This window comes from Trichechus manatus, unplaced genomic scaffold, assembly GCF_000243295.1.
Source record: "Trichechus manatus latirostris isolate Lorelei unplaced genomic scaffold, TriManLat1.0 scaffold00091, whole genome shotgun sequence".
Classification (NCBI taxonomy): Eukaryota; Metazoa; Chordata; class Mammalia; order Sirenia; family Trichechidae; genus Trichechus; species Trichechus manatus.
In genome coordinates, this window is record NW_004444027.1 from 988,161 (window position 1) to 1,006,187 (window position 18,027).

Below are 18,027 nucleotides of genomic sequence, written 5' to 3' on the forward strand. Positions count from 1 at the left end.
ATAGAAGTGGTAGAGCAGACATCCTTGTCTTGTTCCTAATAGAAGTGATGAGAGTAGGCATCTTTGTCTTGTTCCTGAATATTTAACAATTCAGTATGATGTTCCCATTGCCATCGAGTTCACTTCGACTCATAGCGACCCTATAGGCAGAGTAGAACTACCCTCCTGGGGTTTCCAAGGCAGTAAATCTTTATGGAAACAGATTGCCACATCTTTCTCCCATGGAGTGGCTGGTGGGTTCGAACCACCAAGCTTCCTGTTAGCAGCTGAGCACTTAACCACTGTGCCACCAGGTATATAGTCATGCATCATTTAACGTCCACTATACGTTCTGTGAAGTAGGACGTTATGTGATATGGACGTTGTGCAAACACCTTACAAGTCATGTGCTGCATAATGTCCGTCGGACTGCTTATCCTCCGTGGTCCCATAATGTTATACAGTGCAGGGAGGAGGAAGAGCTTGTAGCCCTGCCCCCAAAGGAGCGAGAGAAGGAGAAAGGTTCACAGGTAAGGAGGAGGGAGAAGGGCATAGGGAGGGTGTGGCTGGCTAGGCCTGTGCCTGAGCAAGCAGCGAACTGAGGGGGAAGGGACCCGGAAGGAGGCGGGTGTGTATGTAATACAGTGTTTGCACAACGTCCAAATCACATACGTCCTATTTCCCAGAATGTATCACGGACGTTAAGCGATGCATGACTGCGACCTTTCTCTTTGCTTCTCTCCTGGATAGGGTGGGGCTGTAGGCTCCTCCTCCTCTCAGCTCTGTATAACCTTATGGGACCACAGATGTATATGACATTGGATGTTGCTTAAAACGGACATCGTACAGCATGCATGACTATATTGTTAGTTATAGGTATACTGTGAATGCTCTTTATCAGGTTGAGAAAGTTCCCTTCTGTTCCTAGTTTACTCGCAGTTTTTATCGTGAATGCGTGTTGAATTTTGTCAAATGCTTTTTCCTCACCTGTTAAGATGAGCCTATGTTTTTTTCTTTTGTAGGTTTAATATGTTGATTTTTGAATAATCATGAGTTTTTTAGAGATGTGCTGTTTAGTTTCCAAATATTTTTGGATTTTCTAAGTATCTTTCTGTTATTGATTTTTATTTTAATTTCATTGTAGTCAAAGAAAGTACTTTGTATGACTTGAATCCTTTTTCTTTTTAATAATATTTTATTGTGTTTTAGGTGAAAGTTTACACAGCAAATTAGGTTCCCATTTAACATTTTTATATAAATTGTTCCGTGTTATTGGTTACAATTTTCAATATATTAGCATTCTCATTATTTCTATCCTGTTTCTTCTGTTTCCATTGATCTAGCTTCTCTTCCCTTCATTGTCTTCTCATCTTTGCTTTTGGGTAGATGTTGACTATTTGGTCTCATATAGTTGATTGTTTAAGGAGCACATTACTTGCAGGTGATACTGTTTTATTTTATATGCCAACTTATTATATGGCTGAAAGGTGATCTCCGGAAACAGCTTCAGTTCCAAGTTCAAAGGGTATCTTCAGGCAATAGTCTTGGGGGTTCCTCTAGTCTCTCTCAGTCCAGTAGGTCTGGCTTTTTTTAAGAATTTGAATTTTGTTCTACGTTTTTGTCCCATTCTATCCTGTACTGTCTATTGTGTCCCTGGTCAGAACTGTCTGTAGTGGTAGCCAGGCACCATTTAGTTCTTCTGGTCTCAGGCTAGAAGAGGCTGTGGTTCATATGGGCCATTAGTTCTGTGGACTAGTTTCTTCTTAGAGCCTTTGGTTTCCTTCATTCTCTTTTGCTACATACGAGTAGAGTTGTATCTTAGATGGCTGCTCCCAACCTTTTAAGACTCTAGATGCTGCTCACCAAACTAGAATGTAGAACGTTTTATTCTGCATTCATCTCCAGCTCTTTCCAGGACCCTCTGTTTGTGATCCCTGTCAGAGCCATCAGTGGTGGTAGCCGGGCACCATCTAGTTGTGCTGGACTCAGTCTGGTGGGGCTGTGGCAGTTGGGGTCCATTAGTCCTTTGGACTAATCTTTCCCTTATGTCTTCATTTTTCTTCATTCTCTTTTGCTCCAGATGGGGTGAGATCTTTATGAACTATGTTATGCCAGTTGACTAAGTTGTTCCCCAAGATGAATCCTTATCTATATAATTTCTGGGTCTTTTTCTATTGATTCATTTTTTTAAAAAATTGTACTTTAGATGAAGGTTTACAGACCAAACTAGCTTCTCATTAAAAAATTAGTACAGATTGTTTTGTGACATTGGTTACCAACCCCATGACATGTCAACGCTCTCCTTTCTCAACCGTGGGTTCCCTATTACCAGCTTTCCTGTCACCGCCTGCCTTCTAGTCCTTGCCCTGGGCTGGTGTGCCCCTTTAGTCTCATTTTGTTTTATGGGCGTGTCTAATCTTTAGCTGAAGGGTAAACCTCAGCAGTGACTTCGGTACTGAGTTAAAAGAGTGTCTGGGAGCCATATTCTTGGGGTTTCTTTAGTGTCTGTCAGACCAGTAAGTCTTGTCTTTTTTTGTGAGTTAGAATTTTGTTCTACATTTTTCTCCAGCTCTTTCCAGGACCCTCTGTTGTGATCCCTGTCAGAGCCGTCGGTGGTGGTAGCCAGGCACCATCTAGTTGTGCTGGATTCAGTCTGGTGGAGGCTGTGGTAGTTGTGGTCCAATTAGTCCTTTGGACTCATCTTTCCCTTATGTCTTTGGTTTTCTTCATTCTCCTTTGCTCCAGATGGGGTGGGACCAGTGGAGATCTTAGAGATGGCTACTCACAGGCTTTTAAGACCCCAGACACTACTCACCAAAGTAGGACATAGAACATTTTCTTTATAAACTATGTTATGCCACTTGACTAGATGTCCCCTGAGACAATGGTCCCCAACCCTCAGCCCGGTAATTCAGTCCTTCAGGGAGTTTGTATGTATCTATGAAGTTTCCATGACCTTGCCTTGGACAAGTTGCACTGGCTTCCCTGGTATTGTGTACTGTCTTACCCTTCATCAAAGTTATCACTTATCTATTATCTATTAGATTTTTTCCTTCCCCACCCCTCCCCTCCCTCGTAACTATCAAAGATTGTTTCTTTTTGTATGTAAACCTTTTCATGAGCTTTTATAATAGTAGTCTCATATAATATTTGCCCTTTTGTGATTGACTTATTTCACTCAGCATAATGCCCTCCAGATTCATCCACGTTGTGAGATGTTTCGTAGATTCATCATTGTTCTTTATTGTTACATTGTATTCCATTGCGTGTAAGTGCTATAGTTTGTTTATCCATTCATCTGTTGATGGGCATTTATTGATTCATTTTTTTCCTTCTTTGCATGCCTGGTAGTTTTGGATTGAATGTCAGACATTGTAAATTTTACCTTGTTGGGTGTTTGAGCCATGTTTTTGTTGTGGAGTGCAGTTATTAGGAAACTTTTATCCTTTTGAAGTTTGTGTTTAAGTTCTGTTAGGCAGGACCAGTACAGCCTTTAGTCTAGAGCAAATTTGGCTCCACTACTGAGGCAGCACTCTTCTGAGTACTCAGCCCAGTGCTCCAAGTTTTACAAGGTTTTTCCACTCTAGTTGTGGGGAATGTGGACCCTTCCCAGCCCTTTGTGAGAGTGCGGCATTGTTCTTCCTGCTCTTTTCTGGTGGTGCTTTCCTGGGCTTCAGGAATTTTCCTCATATGTACTGGTATGTGCTCACCAGTCCTCAGCTGAAGACTCAAGGGGAACCTTTTGCAGATCTACAGCTCTGTCTTTCTCTCTGTGGCCCTCTGCTCTCTGATTCTCTTCCCTAGACATACTAGCCACCTTGCCCTCCCTGAATGAATTTTCAAATCTTTCCTCATCTCAGGTTGGACTGCTGGGTTCTGTTTGAGTTCCTCTCTGCCCTGTGGCCAGGAAACTTTCCAAGCAGTAAGCTGGACAGTCATAATAGACTTACCTCATTTATCTCTCTTCCCTGAGGCATCACTGCCCTATATTGCCTGTTGTCAGTGTCTGAAACCATTATATTCTACATTTTGCTCAGTCTTCAGTTGTTTAAGGCAGGACTGTTGATCTGGTCCCTGATATTCCACTCTGGCCACAAGTGGGAGTGAAACATATACTTTTTAGAAAGAAAAACGTTCAGAGTTCATATTGATACTTCCAATTCAAATAGATCATCCCAAAATTTTTACTTACTTCTTGTATTTGCCTTTCTTGTCGCTTATCCTGAAAAATCTGGGTTCTGAAGACATTGCCATTATTACTTACTTTTATGTTTCTTCTCATTCATACAACAGCTGTAATAGGCAGGTGAAATATCAGTTAACAAAATATCACTTTATAAAAAGATTAGATCACTTACTCCTGAGTCCAGAATGGTGGTTTTATGGCAAAGCTGGGAAAAGTATCTTTGGTGGGCTGATTTTTCAACTTTCTTCCTTTCTCCCTCCTTGCCTGCCTCCCTTCACAAATGTATATATACACATATATATACATATGCATTGGAGCCCTGGTGGCGCAGTGGCTTAAGAACTTGGCTGCTAACCAAAAGGTGTCAGTTCAAATCCACCAGCCGCTCTTTGGAAATCCTATGGGACAGTTCTACTCTGTCCTATAGGGTTGTTATGAGTCAGAATCGACTCCACGGCAGCGAGTTTGTTTTTTTGGTATACATATGCAAGTATACATATACATACATATATACATACATACATATACATACACACACACACGTTCATATATTCTAGGCTTCTTTTTCATCATTTATGAAACAAGGAGATTTGACCAAATGATTTCCCGGAGCTCATCAGTTTCTGGCTTTTTCCCCACTGCCTGCTCTTCTCATCCCACCTTCCCTCCGGGTCACACATACATACATTATGTTTTCTCACTGTGCTTTCAGTAGGATGTGACTCTGGTGTGTATAATAGTGAAGAAGCTGAGATTCAGTTCTAAGACGCTCCTGAGACTAGTCCATAGTTTAAGGAAGTCTGGCCAGGGATTGCCCTCTGACAGGCTTTAGGCTGGACACCCTACTGGGAAGTCAGTCTAGGTCAGGAGTTGCTGCCTTCTCAAGTTGATGTTTTCAAATGAACGGGTTTTGCAGCCTGGTTGGGGCTCATTCCTTTTCTTGTTTAAATGAGTTCATCTCACATCCATGTATGTATGGTGAAAGTTGTTTTTGTTGTGTGCCATGAGTCGATTTCCATAGCAACCTGATAGGACAGAATAGGGTTTCCTAGGTTGTAATCTTTACGGGAGCAGATCATCAGGTCTTTTCTCCTGCAGAACCACTGCTTGGTTCGAACTGCCTTATAGCTGAGAGCTTAACTGTTGCACCACCAGGGCTCTTTATGGAGGAAATAACCCATTGCTGTCGAGTCGATTCTGACTCACAGCAACACTGTAGGACAGAGTAGAACTGCCCCATAGGGTTTCCAAGGAGCTCCTGGTGGATTCAAACTGCCAACCTTTTGGTTAGCAGCCGAACTCTTAACCACTACGCCACCAGGGTTTCCCTATGGAGGAAATAGTCACTGACATTTCTGACTGTTATTCTAAAGGGCTTTTTCTAGATCCGACAGTCATCTCTGGCTTTTATCCTCAGGTTCTCTATTCCTCAATTATGATTTCTATCCATTGTTTGGATGCGGTAAACGCAACAGAATCTTACATCTAACAATTTTTATCTTAGATCTGTTTACTTTTTATTTAATAAGAATGTATACCAAGGAGAACCTGATAATGATACCTTATTTGATTTGTGGGAAGGTGTTCTGGGCTTGTTAGTAAGTTAGTCTTTTTCCTTCATCATTAAAACCCTGCCTTTGTTGTCCTCAGCTTTTTTCTCTTTTGCTTTATTGGTTTTTATTAACAACAGATCAATTGGGAAAAAAAAGAAACTGATAGAACTCTAGATGTAAATAACACCAGAATGTAAAACTTTAATATTACATCCAGATTGGGAGTGCTGTAGTGAGTACATGATTGAGGGCATCATTGGTATTCTGAATAACTATACCTGGTTCCTTGGTTAAAAAGGGAGCCCTGGTGGCCCAGTGGTTATGTGTTTGGCTGCTAACCGAAAGGTTGGTGGTACAAACCCACCAGCTGCTCTGCAGAAAATAAATGTGGCAAATAAATGTAAAAATTACAACCTTGGAAACCCTATGGGGCAGTTCTTCTCTGTCCTATAGGGTCACTATGAGTCAGAATCGACTCAACGGCATTGGGTTTGGTTTGGTTTAGGTTTTTGATTTCCTTGGTGAAACCACTGCAGAAGCACTTGGAAAGGGCAGCAAGGAAATAATTAAAATACTAAAATATTCCCTTACCTTAGTGCTGTTTTTGGGGAAGACAAAAACAAACAAACAAAAAAACCGTCGCCGTCAAGTCAATTACTATTCATAGCGACCCTGTAGGACAAAGTGGAACTGCCCCATTGGGTTTCCAAGGAGCGGCTGGTAGATTCAAACTGCCGACCTTTTGGTTAGCAGTTGAACTTTTAACCACTGCGCCACCAGGGTGAGAGCTATACTTAATTGCTTGCGATAAAATGACTTTGCTATCCTCAAGGACGCCTGGGGTTCATTGTTCAGTAATTTACCTTGGAAAGCTTGTCCAGACTAACTTATTCTATTACCTCCACAGTCCTTTCTGGTTCACACTTTTCATCAGATGACTCCCACTGGCTTATTAGTGTGAGTGGTTATGTCTATCTTTGAGGATGTAGGTGCCACCATTCTCAAAATGGGAAGCTGGACAGTATAAGAAAGAAGAAGGGGGAAAGAGGTAGGTGACTGCCACTTATTCAGTGCCTACTAGGTGTTAGTCACAGTGCTGTCTCTGCATAAATCTTTTTGAGCTTCACAAAACCATGTGAAGAATGTCCTGTTGCCTCTAGTAGATGGGGAAGCTGTGAGAAAAACCTCTTCAGGTTTGTAGAACATAGACTCTGTGTTCTGTAATTTTGAATTATCTCTAGTTCAGCTTTCTACCGTTAAACATTTCAAGTAAATTTAATTTAATATTAATTTAAACGACATGGCTTATCACTTGATACCAGTCAGGCAATCTGTACACCATAGTTGAGTCTCTATCTGAAAACTCTCTCTCCAATTAAAAATATTCATCTCTTCATCCACAAATAGATATATAACCCTTAAAATAGAAATTTCTAAATGATAAGTTAGCCATTAAATCTTCTATTTTCCTAAACAGTCTAGAAGATGAGCTTTAAGACTTCCATGAGAGCCTGCTCTTGGGGAATATTGTTGGTGAGTGGTATAAACTGATGTCCTAGTCTGATCACCCTTGGCCTGGATAGATCTGAGGGACAGCATGATGGTCGTCTCAATGCAAAAAGACTAGTTTGGAGCCTAATTGTAATTATCAGCCTAAAACCATGGTTTTTTTTTTTTTCCTTCTTGGTATAATTCCTGCATTGAGTCTACCTATGTTGAATCTAATTCTCTGATCTTTATTACCAGTTGCTGTTGAGTCGATTCTGACTCAAGGTGACTCCCCCATGTGTATCAGAGTAGAACTGTGCTCCATAGTATCTTCAGTAGCTGAGTTTTTCTATCTGGGTGGTTTTCAATGGCTAATTTTTCGGAAGTAAATCACCGGGATTTTCTTCTGAGGTGACTCATAGTAAATGTAATTAAAGAGCAGAAGAATGTCCACTTGACCTTTGCAGGATACCATGGCATTAAAACCAGGGTGAAGATCAAAGATAAGATAACCTCATTAGTTTTTATAATACTAAAGGTTGAAACTAGGCAGATCAAGATAATAATGAAAAAGAGTGTTTGATCATCCTTTTAATATTCAGGATAGTGTGCAACTCAAATTGAGACCTCGTTCTGTGTTTGCTATTAGATCTTCTGTAGTTTCTATCAAATGAGTAAAAAATTTAATGTTTTAGTTATTCTTTAGGGGTTTGTAATTTGAGGATTCCTGAAAGAACCTAATTTACCAGAAAAATTAATTACTAGTAACCCTCAGACGTTTCATCATCAAAACTGATTCTCATTTTGGAGCTAATAAATCTGTTCTCTTGGTTTCTTATCACATAATCCCAGGACTTCAAATTTCTTTTTGTTCCTCTCTATTTGTGGTTTAGAAGAAAAAGCCAAATCAAGAATTTGGTAAAATGCAGACCATTTTACATTCTGTAGACATACTGTCTTGTCTACTTGGCTCTGCAAAATTACATTTTCCTGATATAAACAGTAAACTGCTTAGGGAAGAATTCTAGCAATTTGTCTTTCCCAACCTTGCACATAGCAGCCAGCTAGGCAGTTTATATACAGCAACTCCCCGTTTCTTGTTTAATTTCCTCAGACAAAACAAGAGATTGTGGTGGTGCCTGCTAGTTCAAAACCGCACGTCTTGTTTCCCTTGCTTCTTATCATCCCCTTATAAATAAGAGGATGTCAGAGCCAAGGGGACCTTTAGATCCAGTCCCTATTTTACAAATGAGAAACTGAGGCCCAGATTAAGTAACTCCTTCAAGGTCATGGAATTTATAAGTGGTAAAGCTGAAACTACCTGTCACACATGAGGGTCACTATGAATCGGGGGTCACCATGAGTTGGAGGCCGACACAAGGGAGCTAACAACAACAAAGCTGGTTTTGTTTTAACCCTAAGGTTTTTTCTTTGATTCCCCTTTATCTTTCTCTATTTCAAGTATTCACATACTAGGAAGAAAAAATGATTCATCAAGTGTATTAGTATGCCTATTCTCTAAATAGCACCAGACTAACAAAGTGATCACCAGTCATTGATTTGTATGATAAAGCTTGTTTTTGTAGTTGGAGTCTCATTTAATGAAAGAAATCTAAGGCCAGACAATATATTCAGACTCTGTTATGCTCTTCTCTTTTTTTATAGGCTTTTCCAGGTGAAGGACTTTGCCACTCTGAGGCATGCCTTTGCTGTCATTGAACAGCCTGGTAAAATGTGATGAGTGGGACATCACAAAACCAAGATTTGGTAACAGTTCTGCTGCTTGTGAGCTAGGTTACCTTGGGCAAAGTGTTTAACCCCTCTGAGCCTCAGTTTCTTCATTAAGTAATGCAGTGCGTGGCATCTGTTCCACAAGATTACTATGGTAAAGTGCTCAGCTGCTAACCAAAAGATCTGTGATTTGAACCCAACAGCGGCTCTGCAGGAGAAAAGACCTGGTGATCTGCTCCTGTAAAGATTACAGCCTAGGAATCTCTTTGGGACTGTTCTGCTTTGTCCTATGGGGTCACTGTGAGTCAGACTGGAATTGGTTGGAGGGCACTCAACAACAACTATGGTATATTGTTTATGAAAGTAAAACAATACAATGTAAATGTGAGGTATGTTAGGGTGGGCTGGGAAGAACATCATTCTGCAGTAGAGTTGGAATAAATAGATGGCAGCTATAAGTACCTTGCTGGTACTTCTATCCAAATACAGAAAGCAGATTGTACAAACATCTTCTAAGCAATGAATTTTTAACGCTAGTGAAAGGCAATGCGTGCTTCCCAAGTGAATTGAAAGGCAGATTCTCTCTTGTGTGGTAAGCAGAAAGTGTCAGGGGATGTGATTTTGATATACCTTTCTTTTTTTTGGTGGGTGGAGGGGTGATAAGTTGAGGAGAGTTTAATAAAGGAATTGTTTGCCAAGATGTGGGCAGGGTACAGGGAAGCCACACAGGTTAGTGCAGTGAATGGGGTTTAGTAACCGTGTTGTTGTTGTCAGTTGCCCTTGAGTCGGCTCAGACTCAAGGCGACCCCAGGTACAACAGAATGAAACATTACCTAGTCCTACTCTGTTTTCACTATTGTTAGGATACTCGAGTCCATTGTTGCAGACACTGTGGGTTTTGAGTGCCTTCCAACCTAGGGGCTTTCATCTTCCAGCATTGTATTGGACAATATTCTGTTGTGATCCACAGGGTTTTCACTGACTAATTTTTGGAAGTAGACTGCCAGACCTTTCTTCCTAGTCTGTCTTAGTGTGGAAGCTCTGCTGAAACCTGTCCACCATGGGTGACCTTGCTGGTATTTGAATACCAGTGGCATAGCTTCCAGCAAAGGAGCCCTGGTGATGCAATGGTTAAGCACTTGGCTGCTAACCAGAATGTCAGAAGTTCGAACCTACCAGCTGCTATGCAGGAGAAAAGACCTGGCAGTCTGCTTCCATAAAGATTACAGTCTAGGAAACCCTATGGGGACAGTTCTACTCTGTGCTGTAGGGTTGCTATGAGTTGGAATCGACTCAACAGCACACAGCAACAGCTTCAAGCATCATAGCATTACATGCAAGCCAACACAGTAACACAAACTGACAGGTGGTGGTTAGTAACAGCGGGGTCTCCTTATCACTCCTAGGCCAGAAGGCGCCAAGGAAAGAGGGTTAAGGGAATTGAGAGAAAAGTTTAATATCCCTTTCTTGAGTGGTACAAAACGCCAAGGCAGGTGCACCTCTTCTGAGGAAAGCTACCTCTTCTGAGGAAAGCAGAACAAGTGTCTTTGAGTTTTTAGAAGAAGTGGTGATTGGTGGGTTATATAGAAGAAATAAAATATTCTTTTTAAATTAAAGTCATTGTTATGCCTGAGCACCTTTTTTGAATCCGATCCGGTGCCTTGTAATGTGAAAGACACAAAGGTAACGTGTAGCAGGGTCCCCGTTTGTGATTTACCCTCTAATTGGTGTAGGTGATAACACAAGATTATTTGTGATTAAGTACCCAAATTGTGTTGAAAGGCAAAATTGTTGTGGGAAGTCAGAGTAGAAAGAGACCGTATGGAGTAATAGGTATTCAGAAGCCATTTGTTGAATTGTGGATGTAGGATTTGGACAGGCTATTATTCCAGATAAACCATGAATTGAGTACACTACATAAGGGAGGACATAAGACTGGAGCAGAGGATGGAATCTTGCAGATATTGGAAGCAAAGGTGGATAATTAGGCTGGGACAATTTTTGGAACTCTTTGTCAGGCTTAGGAATTTTAAGGAAATGTTATGGGCCTACAGTGCATGTGTGTGTGTGTGTGTGTGTGTGTGTGTGTGTGTGTGTGTGGTGTGTTTGCAGCAGTACTTGGTAGATGTTTATGCTTGAAACTACCACTGCTAGCTGTTGCCCTTGAAAACTTCTGCTTACTTCCCTGATGACTTGGAACCAGGAAGTGATGAAGCTTGATCATTACACCAACACACTGTGACACAGTGACTTCACCACTTCCTGTTTCCATCTGAGAGGGGGGCCAGTGGAAGAAACCACTTCAGTGAAAAGCAGTGAATGGGGGTTAGCGGGAGTCAAGGATGTGTGGTCTACATTTTCTGTAGAAAAGCAGTCACATACTTAATGGGCAAAACATTTGAGTAAAGTAGCAGTAAGATGAAGGAGTTGGACCTTCAGTGGAATAGTAGCTGTAGCCCAGTGACCTGTGAACATGTATAGGAATCGGGAACTAACTCCTGAATTCTGTGCTATATATCTTAACCTACTTCATCCCTTTAAAATTTCTTTTCCCTCTGACAAGCCAACCCTTGTGCTGAATTCATAGTCTAGTCCAAAAGCCAATAGTAAATAAATTCCAATATAATTTGTCCAGGCTTCTGTGCCAAAATGGCAGAAGAATGCTATTTGGATGACTTCCTTCAAAAAGAGAGACCACTTGAAAGAGACGTGGCTGGAGTTGTATTTCTTCCCAGTCACTGATAGATCGACTGTGACCAAGGACAAGCCTATTGCCAAGCTGCAAGTGTTGTATGCATTGCAGGCTCAGGGAGAACAGTGTATGCCTGGCACTGACAACGACAGACTCCTTTCTTCCCTAATTATGAGTAGGATTTTTTCAGTGACCCCTGTGGGATATGGCAGAAAGATCAACTGACCATCTTCATGCACTTATCAAGCCTGCAGAGATGGGGAACGTTACAGGCTCCTTGGTTCCTCAGTTAAATGTCTGGAGTGAATCTCCAAGGTGGTTCTTTTTTCTGGGAAGGATGCAGATCACTCCTCCGGAGAGTGAGGGCAAGAAATAAATCTACTTTAAAAAATAAAAGAAAGCCAGTTTCATTGAAAGTATAGTTTGCATAACATAAAATTCACCCGTTTTCGGTGTACAGTTCAATGAGTTTTAGTAAAATTTCAGAATTGTGCAAATATCACCAGACTACAGTTTTAGAAAGTTTCCGCTTCCCCAAAAAGATCCCTAATTTGTGGTCAGTCACTATTCCCACCCCTGGGCCCAGGCAACCTATTTGTGTTCTGTCACTAGATTTGCCTTTTTTGGACATTTCGTGTAAATGGGATCATACAATACGCAGCCTTTCGCATCTGGCTTCTTTCATTTAAAATAGTGTTTTTGAGGTTCGTCCATGTTGTAGCTTGTGTCTATACGTCTTTCCTTTTTACTGCTCCTTATATCCATTGTGTGGATATCCTGTATTTTGTTTATCCATTCAGCAGTTGATGGATTGTGTCCATTTTTGGGCTGTTATGAATAATGCTGCTGTGTTAGTTTCTTGTGGCTGCTGTAGTAAATTACCACAAACTTGGTGGATTAAAACAACAGGAGTTTATTCTCTCACAGTTCTGGAGGCCAGGAGTCCAAAATCAAGGTGTTGGCAGGGCCACACTCCCTCTAGAGGCTTTAGGAGAGATTTTGTTTCTTGCGTTTTCTAGCTTCTTGTATTGCTGGCATTCCTTGGCTTGAAGTCACATCACTCAGCCTCTGCCTCCATCTTTGTATTGCCTTCTCCTTTTCTGCGTCTCTCAAAACTCTCACTGCATCTCTTTTATATGGATAATATGATTATATTTAGGGCTTACCTGGATAATCCAGGATCAGCTCCTCCTCTCAGATCCTAATGTAATCACATCTTTAATGTTTACAGGCTCCAGGGAATTGACATAGATCTTATAGAGGGTCATTTTTCTGCCTACCAAAGCTGCTATGAAGATTCACTCAAAGTCTTCATGTGTAAATATGTTTTCATTTCTCTTGGATGGATAGCTAGGAGTACAATTGCTGGGTCATATAGTAAATCTAAGGAGCCCTGATGACACAGTGGTTAAGCATCTGGCTGCTAACAGAAAGCTCAGGGGTTCGAACCTACCCAGTAGCTCCTCCGCAGAAAAGTCCAAGTGATCTGCTCCTGTAAAGTTTCTAAAACCAAACCCATTGCCATTGAGTTGATTCTGACTCCTAGCAACCCTATAGCACAGAGTAGAACTGCCCCATAGGGCTTCAAAGACTGTAATCTTTATGGTAGCCGACTGCCACATCTATCTCCTACAGAGAGGCTGGTGAGTTCGAACCGCTGAGCTTTTGGTTAGCATTGGAATGCTTAACCCCACTGCTCCACCAGGTCCCCTTCGTGTAAAGAATACAGGCTAGGAAATCCTACGGGGCAGTTCTTCTCTGTCGTAAAAGGTTGCTATGAGTCGCAATAGACTCGATGGTGCACAACAACATAGTAGATTCATGTTTAAATTTTAGAAACTGCTAAACTGTGTTCTGACAAGATTGCACCATTTTCTCTTGCAACCAGCAATGTATGAGGTTCCCAATTTCTCATTGTTCTTGCCAATTATCTATCTTTTTTATTATAACTGTTTTAATGGGCATGAAGTGGTATGTGATTGTGGTTTTAATTTACATTGGAAAACCCTAAACAAAATGGATTGACACAGTGGCTGCAACAATGGACTCAAACTTAGCAATGATTGTGAGGATGGCGCAGGACCTGGCAGTGTTTTGTTCTGTTGTACGTAGGGTCACTATGATTTGGAACTGACTTGTAGGTACCTAACAACAAGGGTTGGAATCGACTCAATGGCAATGGGTTAAAGACTAATAATGTCGAACATTATTTTATGTGCTTATTAGCCTTTCATGTATATTCTTTGGTAAAATATCTATTCAACACTCTTGTTAATTTTTAATTGGGTTGTTTGTCTTCTTATTGTGTTGTAAGAGTTATTGTTTTTATGACCTCGCCCTGTCCTTGCTAGTCCTAAGGACTGCGGTGATTGAGGTCATCTTATTCAGAAAGGGGTAGTCAGTGCTGAGGCAACCCATTTTCCCAGGGTGCTTAGAACTGGTGCAAGGCTGCCATCCTTCATTGCGCTCTGTGCTGGTCTTTTACAGGGCAGTAGATGAGACTCACGTATGGCCTTTCAGCTATCAATTACTGTGTAGGGAAGCAGGTCGATCGCTTCCCCTCTGCCCTGGAGATCATAAGCTCAGTGTTATTGTAGGCTGGCTATTATCTGATGAACAGGGAGACCAGCAGAACCCCAAATATGGTCTCACTGTAGGCTGTTGTTTTCTTTCATTATGCTTATCACAATTTTCATTAAGTAGCTATTTCTATAGTAACATATTTAATGTCTTTCTTCTCCCACTAGATTGTTAGTTTCTTTGAGGGCAGGGATCATATCATGTTTTTGTGTTTTGTTATTCTGTCGTTAGTGTCTAACACAGTGTGTGGCACATAGTAGGCAACTAATCAATATTTGTTGAGTGGAGGAATGACTGTAACAGACTGGTAATGGGGGCCCAGGAGGACACTCTGTGCTTTACAATGCGTGATTCACAGGAAATCACTAAATAGAGGGTTATTGGTTGAATGAGTAGTTCATTAACCACTGAATGTGCTATTTAATGACATGTATTTTAACTGCCACTGATTTCCCCCCTTTTATTTCTCACTTTCAGCGATCTATAATTATAATGCCTCTCAAGATGTGGAGCTCTCCTTGCAGATTGGCGACACGGTTCACATTCTGGAGATGTATGAGGGTAAGTCTGGATGGCCTCCTGCCAGACTGGGGAAAAGAATCAAACAGTGGAAGTTACTCATTAATAAAGCACTTAGAGCAAACATCAACATGCTTTACTTCCTGAAGTGCTGCTAGTAAAAATCCAGCAAGTACTTAGGTTATACAATTTCATACTGTGGGTGATTTCAGAACAGCCAGCTGCACACATGAGTGCACACATACCCAGACACCAGAGTCGAGGTATGTGAATATGTGGAGGACACTGTTGTGCCCCAGCCACGGGATGCAGAATGATCAAATGCACTGTTGGCCCTCGGAGACACTTGGAGCATTAGGCTTGCCAAGTTCTAAGGCGGCACTGCTGATTAAGTGCCTCTTTCTACTCAGCACTAAATGTTGCCAGGTTGGTGGGATGAACAAGGAAGCTGACTTTCTGGTGTTGCTGCGATTCTTTCAGATAATTAGGTCAGGGCTACAGCAGGTCCAGAAAGCCTGCTAGTATATTTTCTCCCACTGGATTGGGGTAGGGAGGTGGTCCAGTTACCTGTTGTGGGCCCTCAGGGCTCTTGGTTTGTCTGAACAGCACAGGTCATATCTGTCTCCATCCCACCCCCAGGCTTCTAGCTTTAGTTCAGATTCTCTAAATCCTCAAACGAATAGCACCTCCATGCATCCATATTTCTGATCCAAACCCCCAGAGTACAACAAATGTGTATCTAGGTCATTGACTTCTTTTTTTTTTTTTAATGCCATGGAGTCAGTGGTGATCCCACATGTGTCAGAGTAGAACTGTGCTCCATAGAGTTGTCTTTTTTTTTTCTTTTTTAATTTTATTGTGCCTTAGGTGAAAGTTTACAGCTCAAGTTAGTTTCTCATTCAAAAATTTATACACGTAAATTGTTTTGTGACATCGGTTTCAATCCCTGCAATGTGACAGCACTCTCCTTCTTTCCCACCCCAGGATCCCTGTTTCCATTCATCCAGTTTTTCTGTCCCTTCCTGCCTTCATGTCTGGCTTTTGGGCAGGAGTTGCCTGTTTTGTCTTGTATATTTGACTGAACTAAGAAGCACATTCCTCCTGTGTGTTACTGTTTGTTTTCTAGGCCTGTCTAATCTTTGTCTGAAAAGTGGGCTTCAGGTATGGCTTCAGTTCTGAGTTAGTGGGGTGTCTGAGGGCCATAGTCTTGGGGATTCCTCTAGTCTCTGTCAGATCAGTAAGTCTGGTCTTTTTTTGTGAATTTAAATTTTGCTCTACATTTTTCTCCTGCTCTGTCCAGGACTCTCTATTGTGATCCCTGTCAGAGTCGTTTGTGGTGGTAGCGGGGCACCATCTAGTTCTGGGCTCAGGCTGTTGGAAGCTGTGGTTCATGTGTACCATTAGCCCTTTGGGCTAGTCTTTTCTTTGTCTCTTTGGTTTTCTTCATTCTCCTTTGCTCCAGTTGGCATGGGACCAATAGATGTATCTTAGATGGCTGCTCGTAAGCTTTTAAGACCCTAGACGCTACTCACCAAAATAGGATGTAAAACATTTTCTTTATGAACTATGTAATAAAAGTTAACCGAGATGTCCCCCGAGACTATGGTCCCCAGCCCTCAGCCCCAGCAGCTTGGCCCCTCACGGTATTTGGATGTGTCCAGGAAACTTCTGTGACTTTGTCTGGGTCAAGTTGTGCTGACTTCCCCTATACTGTGTGTTGTCTATCCCTTTACTAAAGTTAACACTTATCTATTTAATTGTCTTTCCCTTCACCAAAGTTAACACTTAACTATTTAGTTAGTGATTTGTCCTCCCCATCCCTCCCCACCCTCGTAGCTCCATAGAGTTTTCAGTGGCTAATTTTTCAGAAGTAGATCTCCAGCTCTTTCTTCCAAGGCACCTTTGGGTGGACTTGAATCTCCAACCTTTTGTTTAGCAGCTGAGCACTTTAACTGTTTGCATCACCCAGGAACTCTTCCAGGTCACTGAAGTTGAGGGTAAAAGCAAAGAACAACCCTTAGGGACCATTAACTGTCTCAGAAGATTGGGATAGGAATGAGGTGGGAAGCTAGGTAGATTTCTCTTATAGGGTGAGGCTTGTTACTACAGGGATTCTGGATTTGCAGGATCCTTCCTGCTCATGTAAATGCTTGTGATGGTGGAAGAGCAAAGGTGGTCGTGTAGAATCTGGTGCAGCTTCCCAGGATTGGACAGGAAGACATAGGATGAGAAGAGGAGATGGAAAGCCAGAGGAAAAGTAAGCAGAGTTTGGCCACAGAAAGGCTAAGTCATCTGCCTAATTGGACAGAAGACTCTGGTGTTACTGCTGCTTTCCATTATTTTTAAGAGTGTTGGGGCTTTGCCTTATCTTTTCCTATTCCACACAACTCAAAGTGTAATCCTGTAGCTCCCAGGGGCAGGGAGAGTGGAGGGAGGGCTGTGGGGACTGTTCCAGTTCCATTCTCTCTCTTCTGCTTTCTTCTTCACCATATCAGTCCAGCCAGCAATCAATTCCATGGCATCCCAAAGTCACCAAGACACTAGAGACAATCTACTTACCTTTCCTGGACTCCTTTGAGTCCCTCAGACTTTACTCATTCATACTTCTTTGTCAGAGGCAGACTAATCACTCTGTCTAGTCTCTATGGACACACATTTTTCCATTATGCAGGCAAAAAGCTTATGTTCAATTTTTGAAACTTCTATGTAGACTTGAATGAGTATTTTAGAATCCTTGGGTGCAAAGTTCTATATATGTCAATTAGATTCAAATTTGCTATATCCTTACTTACCTGTTTCTGTTTTTTTCCATCATTGAGAGAACTATGCTAAGTCTTCCACCATGCTTGTTTGTCTGTTTCTCTTTATATACATGTCAGTTTTTTGCTTTACGTTTTCAGGCTAATGCAGTTTTAAAATTGTTATATTAAACAGTTATACCTTTTAATTCTTTGTTAAACATTTAATCATTATATCTTTATATCTAGAGATGCCTTTTGCCTTAAATCTGTTTTGTCTGAAATTCCTACCAACCTAGGCAATCCCAGAGCCCCCGTTTTTGTCCCCGCGGCTCTGCATGTCTCAGAAATGCCACTCAGCTTCTCAACTACTCGGGAACCTTTTCCTAAATCAGCAGATGCGCCAAGAGGGAAAGCAGCCAAGCAGCCCCAAATGCTGGGCTCATCTTTCTGGGTTTTTGCCTTTTTCAGATCTTCTCCTGGTAATTCTTTACTGCCATGTTAGCTCTCTAATGTTTATGTATGTTGTTTTTGTCCAGCTTTTCTAATTGTCTTGAGGAG

General features: G+C 41.5%; 1 protein-coding gene across 1 annotated transcript in view; it reads left to right on the forward strand.

Moving 5' to 3' along the window:
- The window catches only part of DOCK5 (dedicator of cytokinesis 5), a 218,797-nt gene that overhangs the window by 25,732 nt on the left and 175,038 nt on the right, over window positions 1-18,027 (forward strand). Inside the window, exon 2 of the mRNA XM_023736758.1 lies at window positions 14,687-14,770. Coding sequence (XP_023592526.1) covers window positions 14,687-14,770 — 84 coding nt within the window. The remainder of the gene's footprint in view (window positions 1-14,686; window positions 14,771-18,027) is intronic.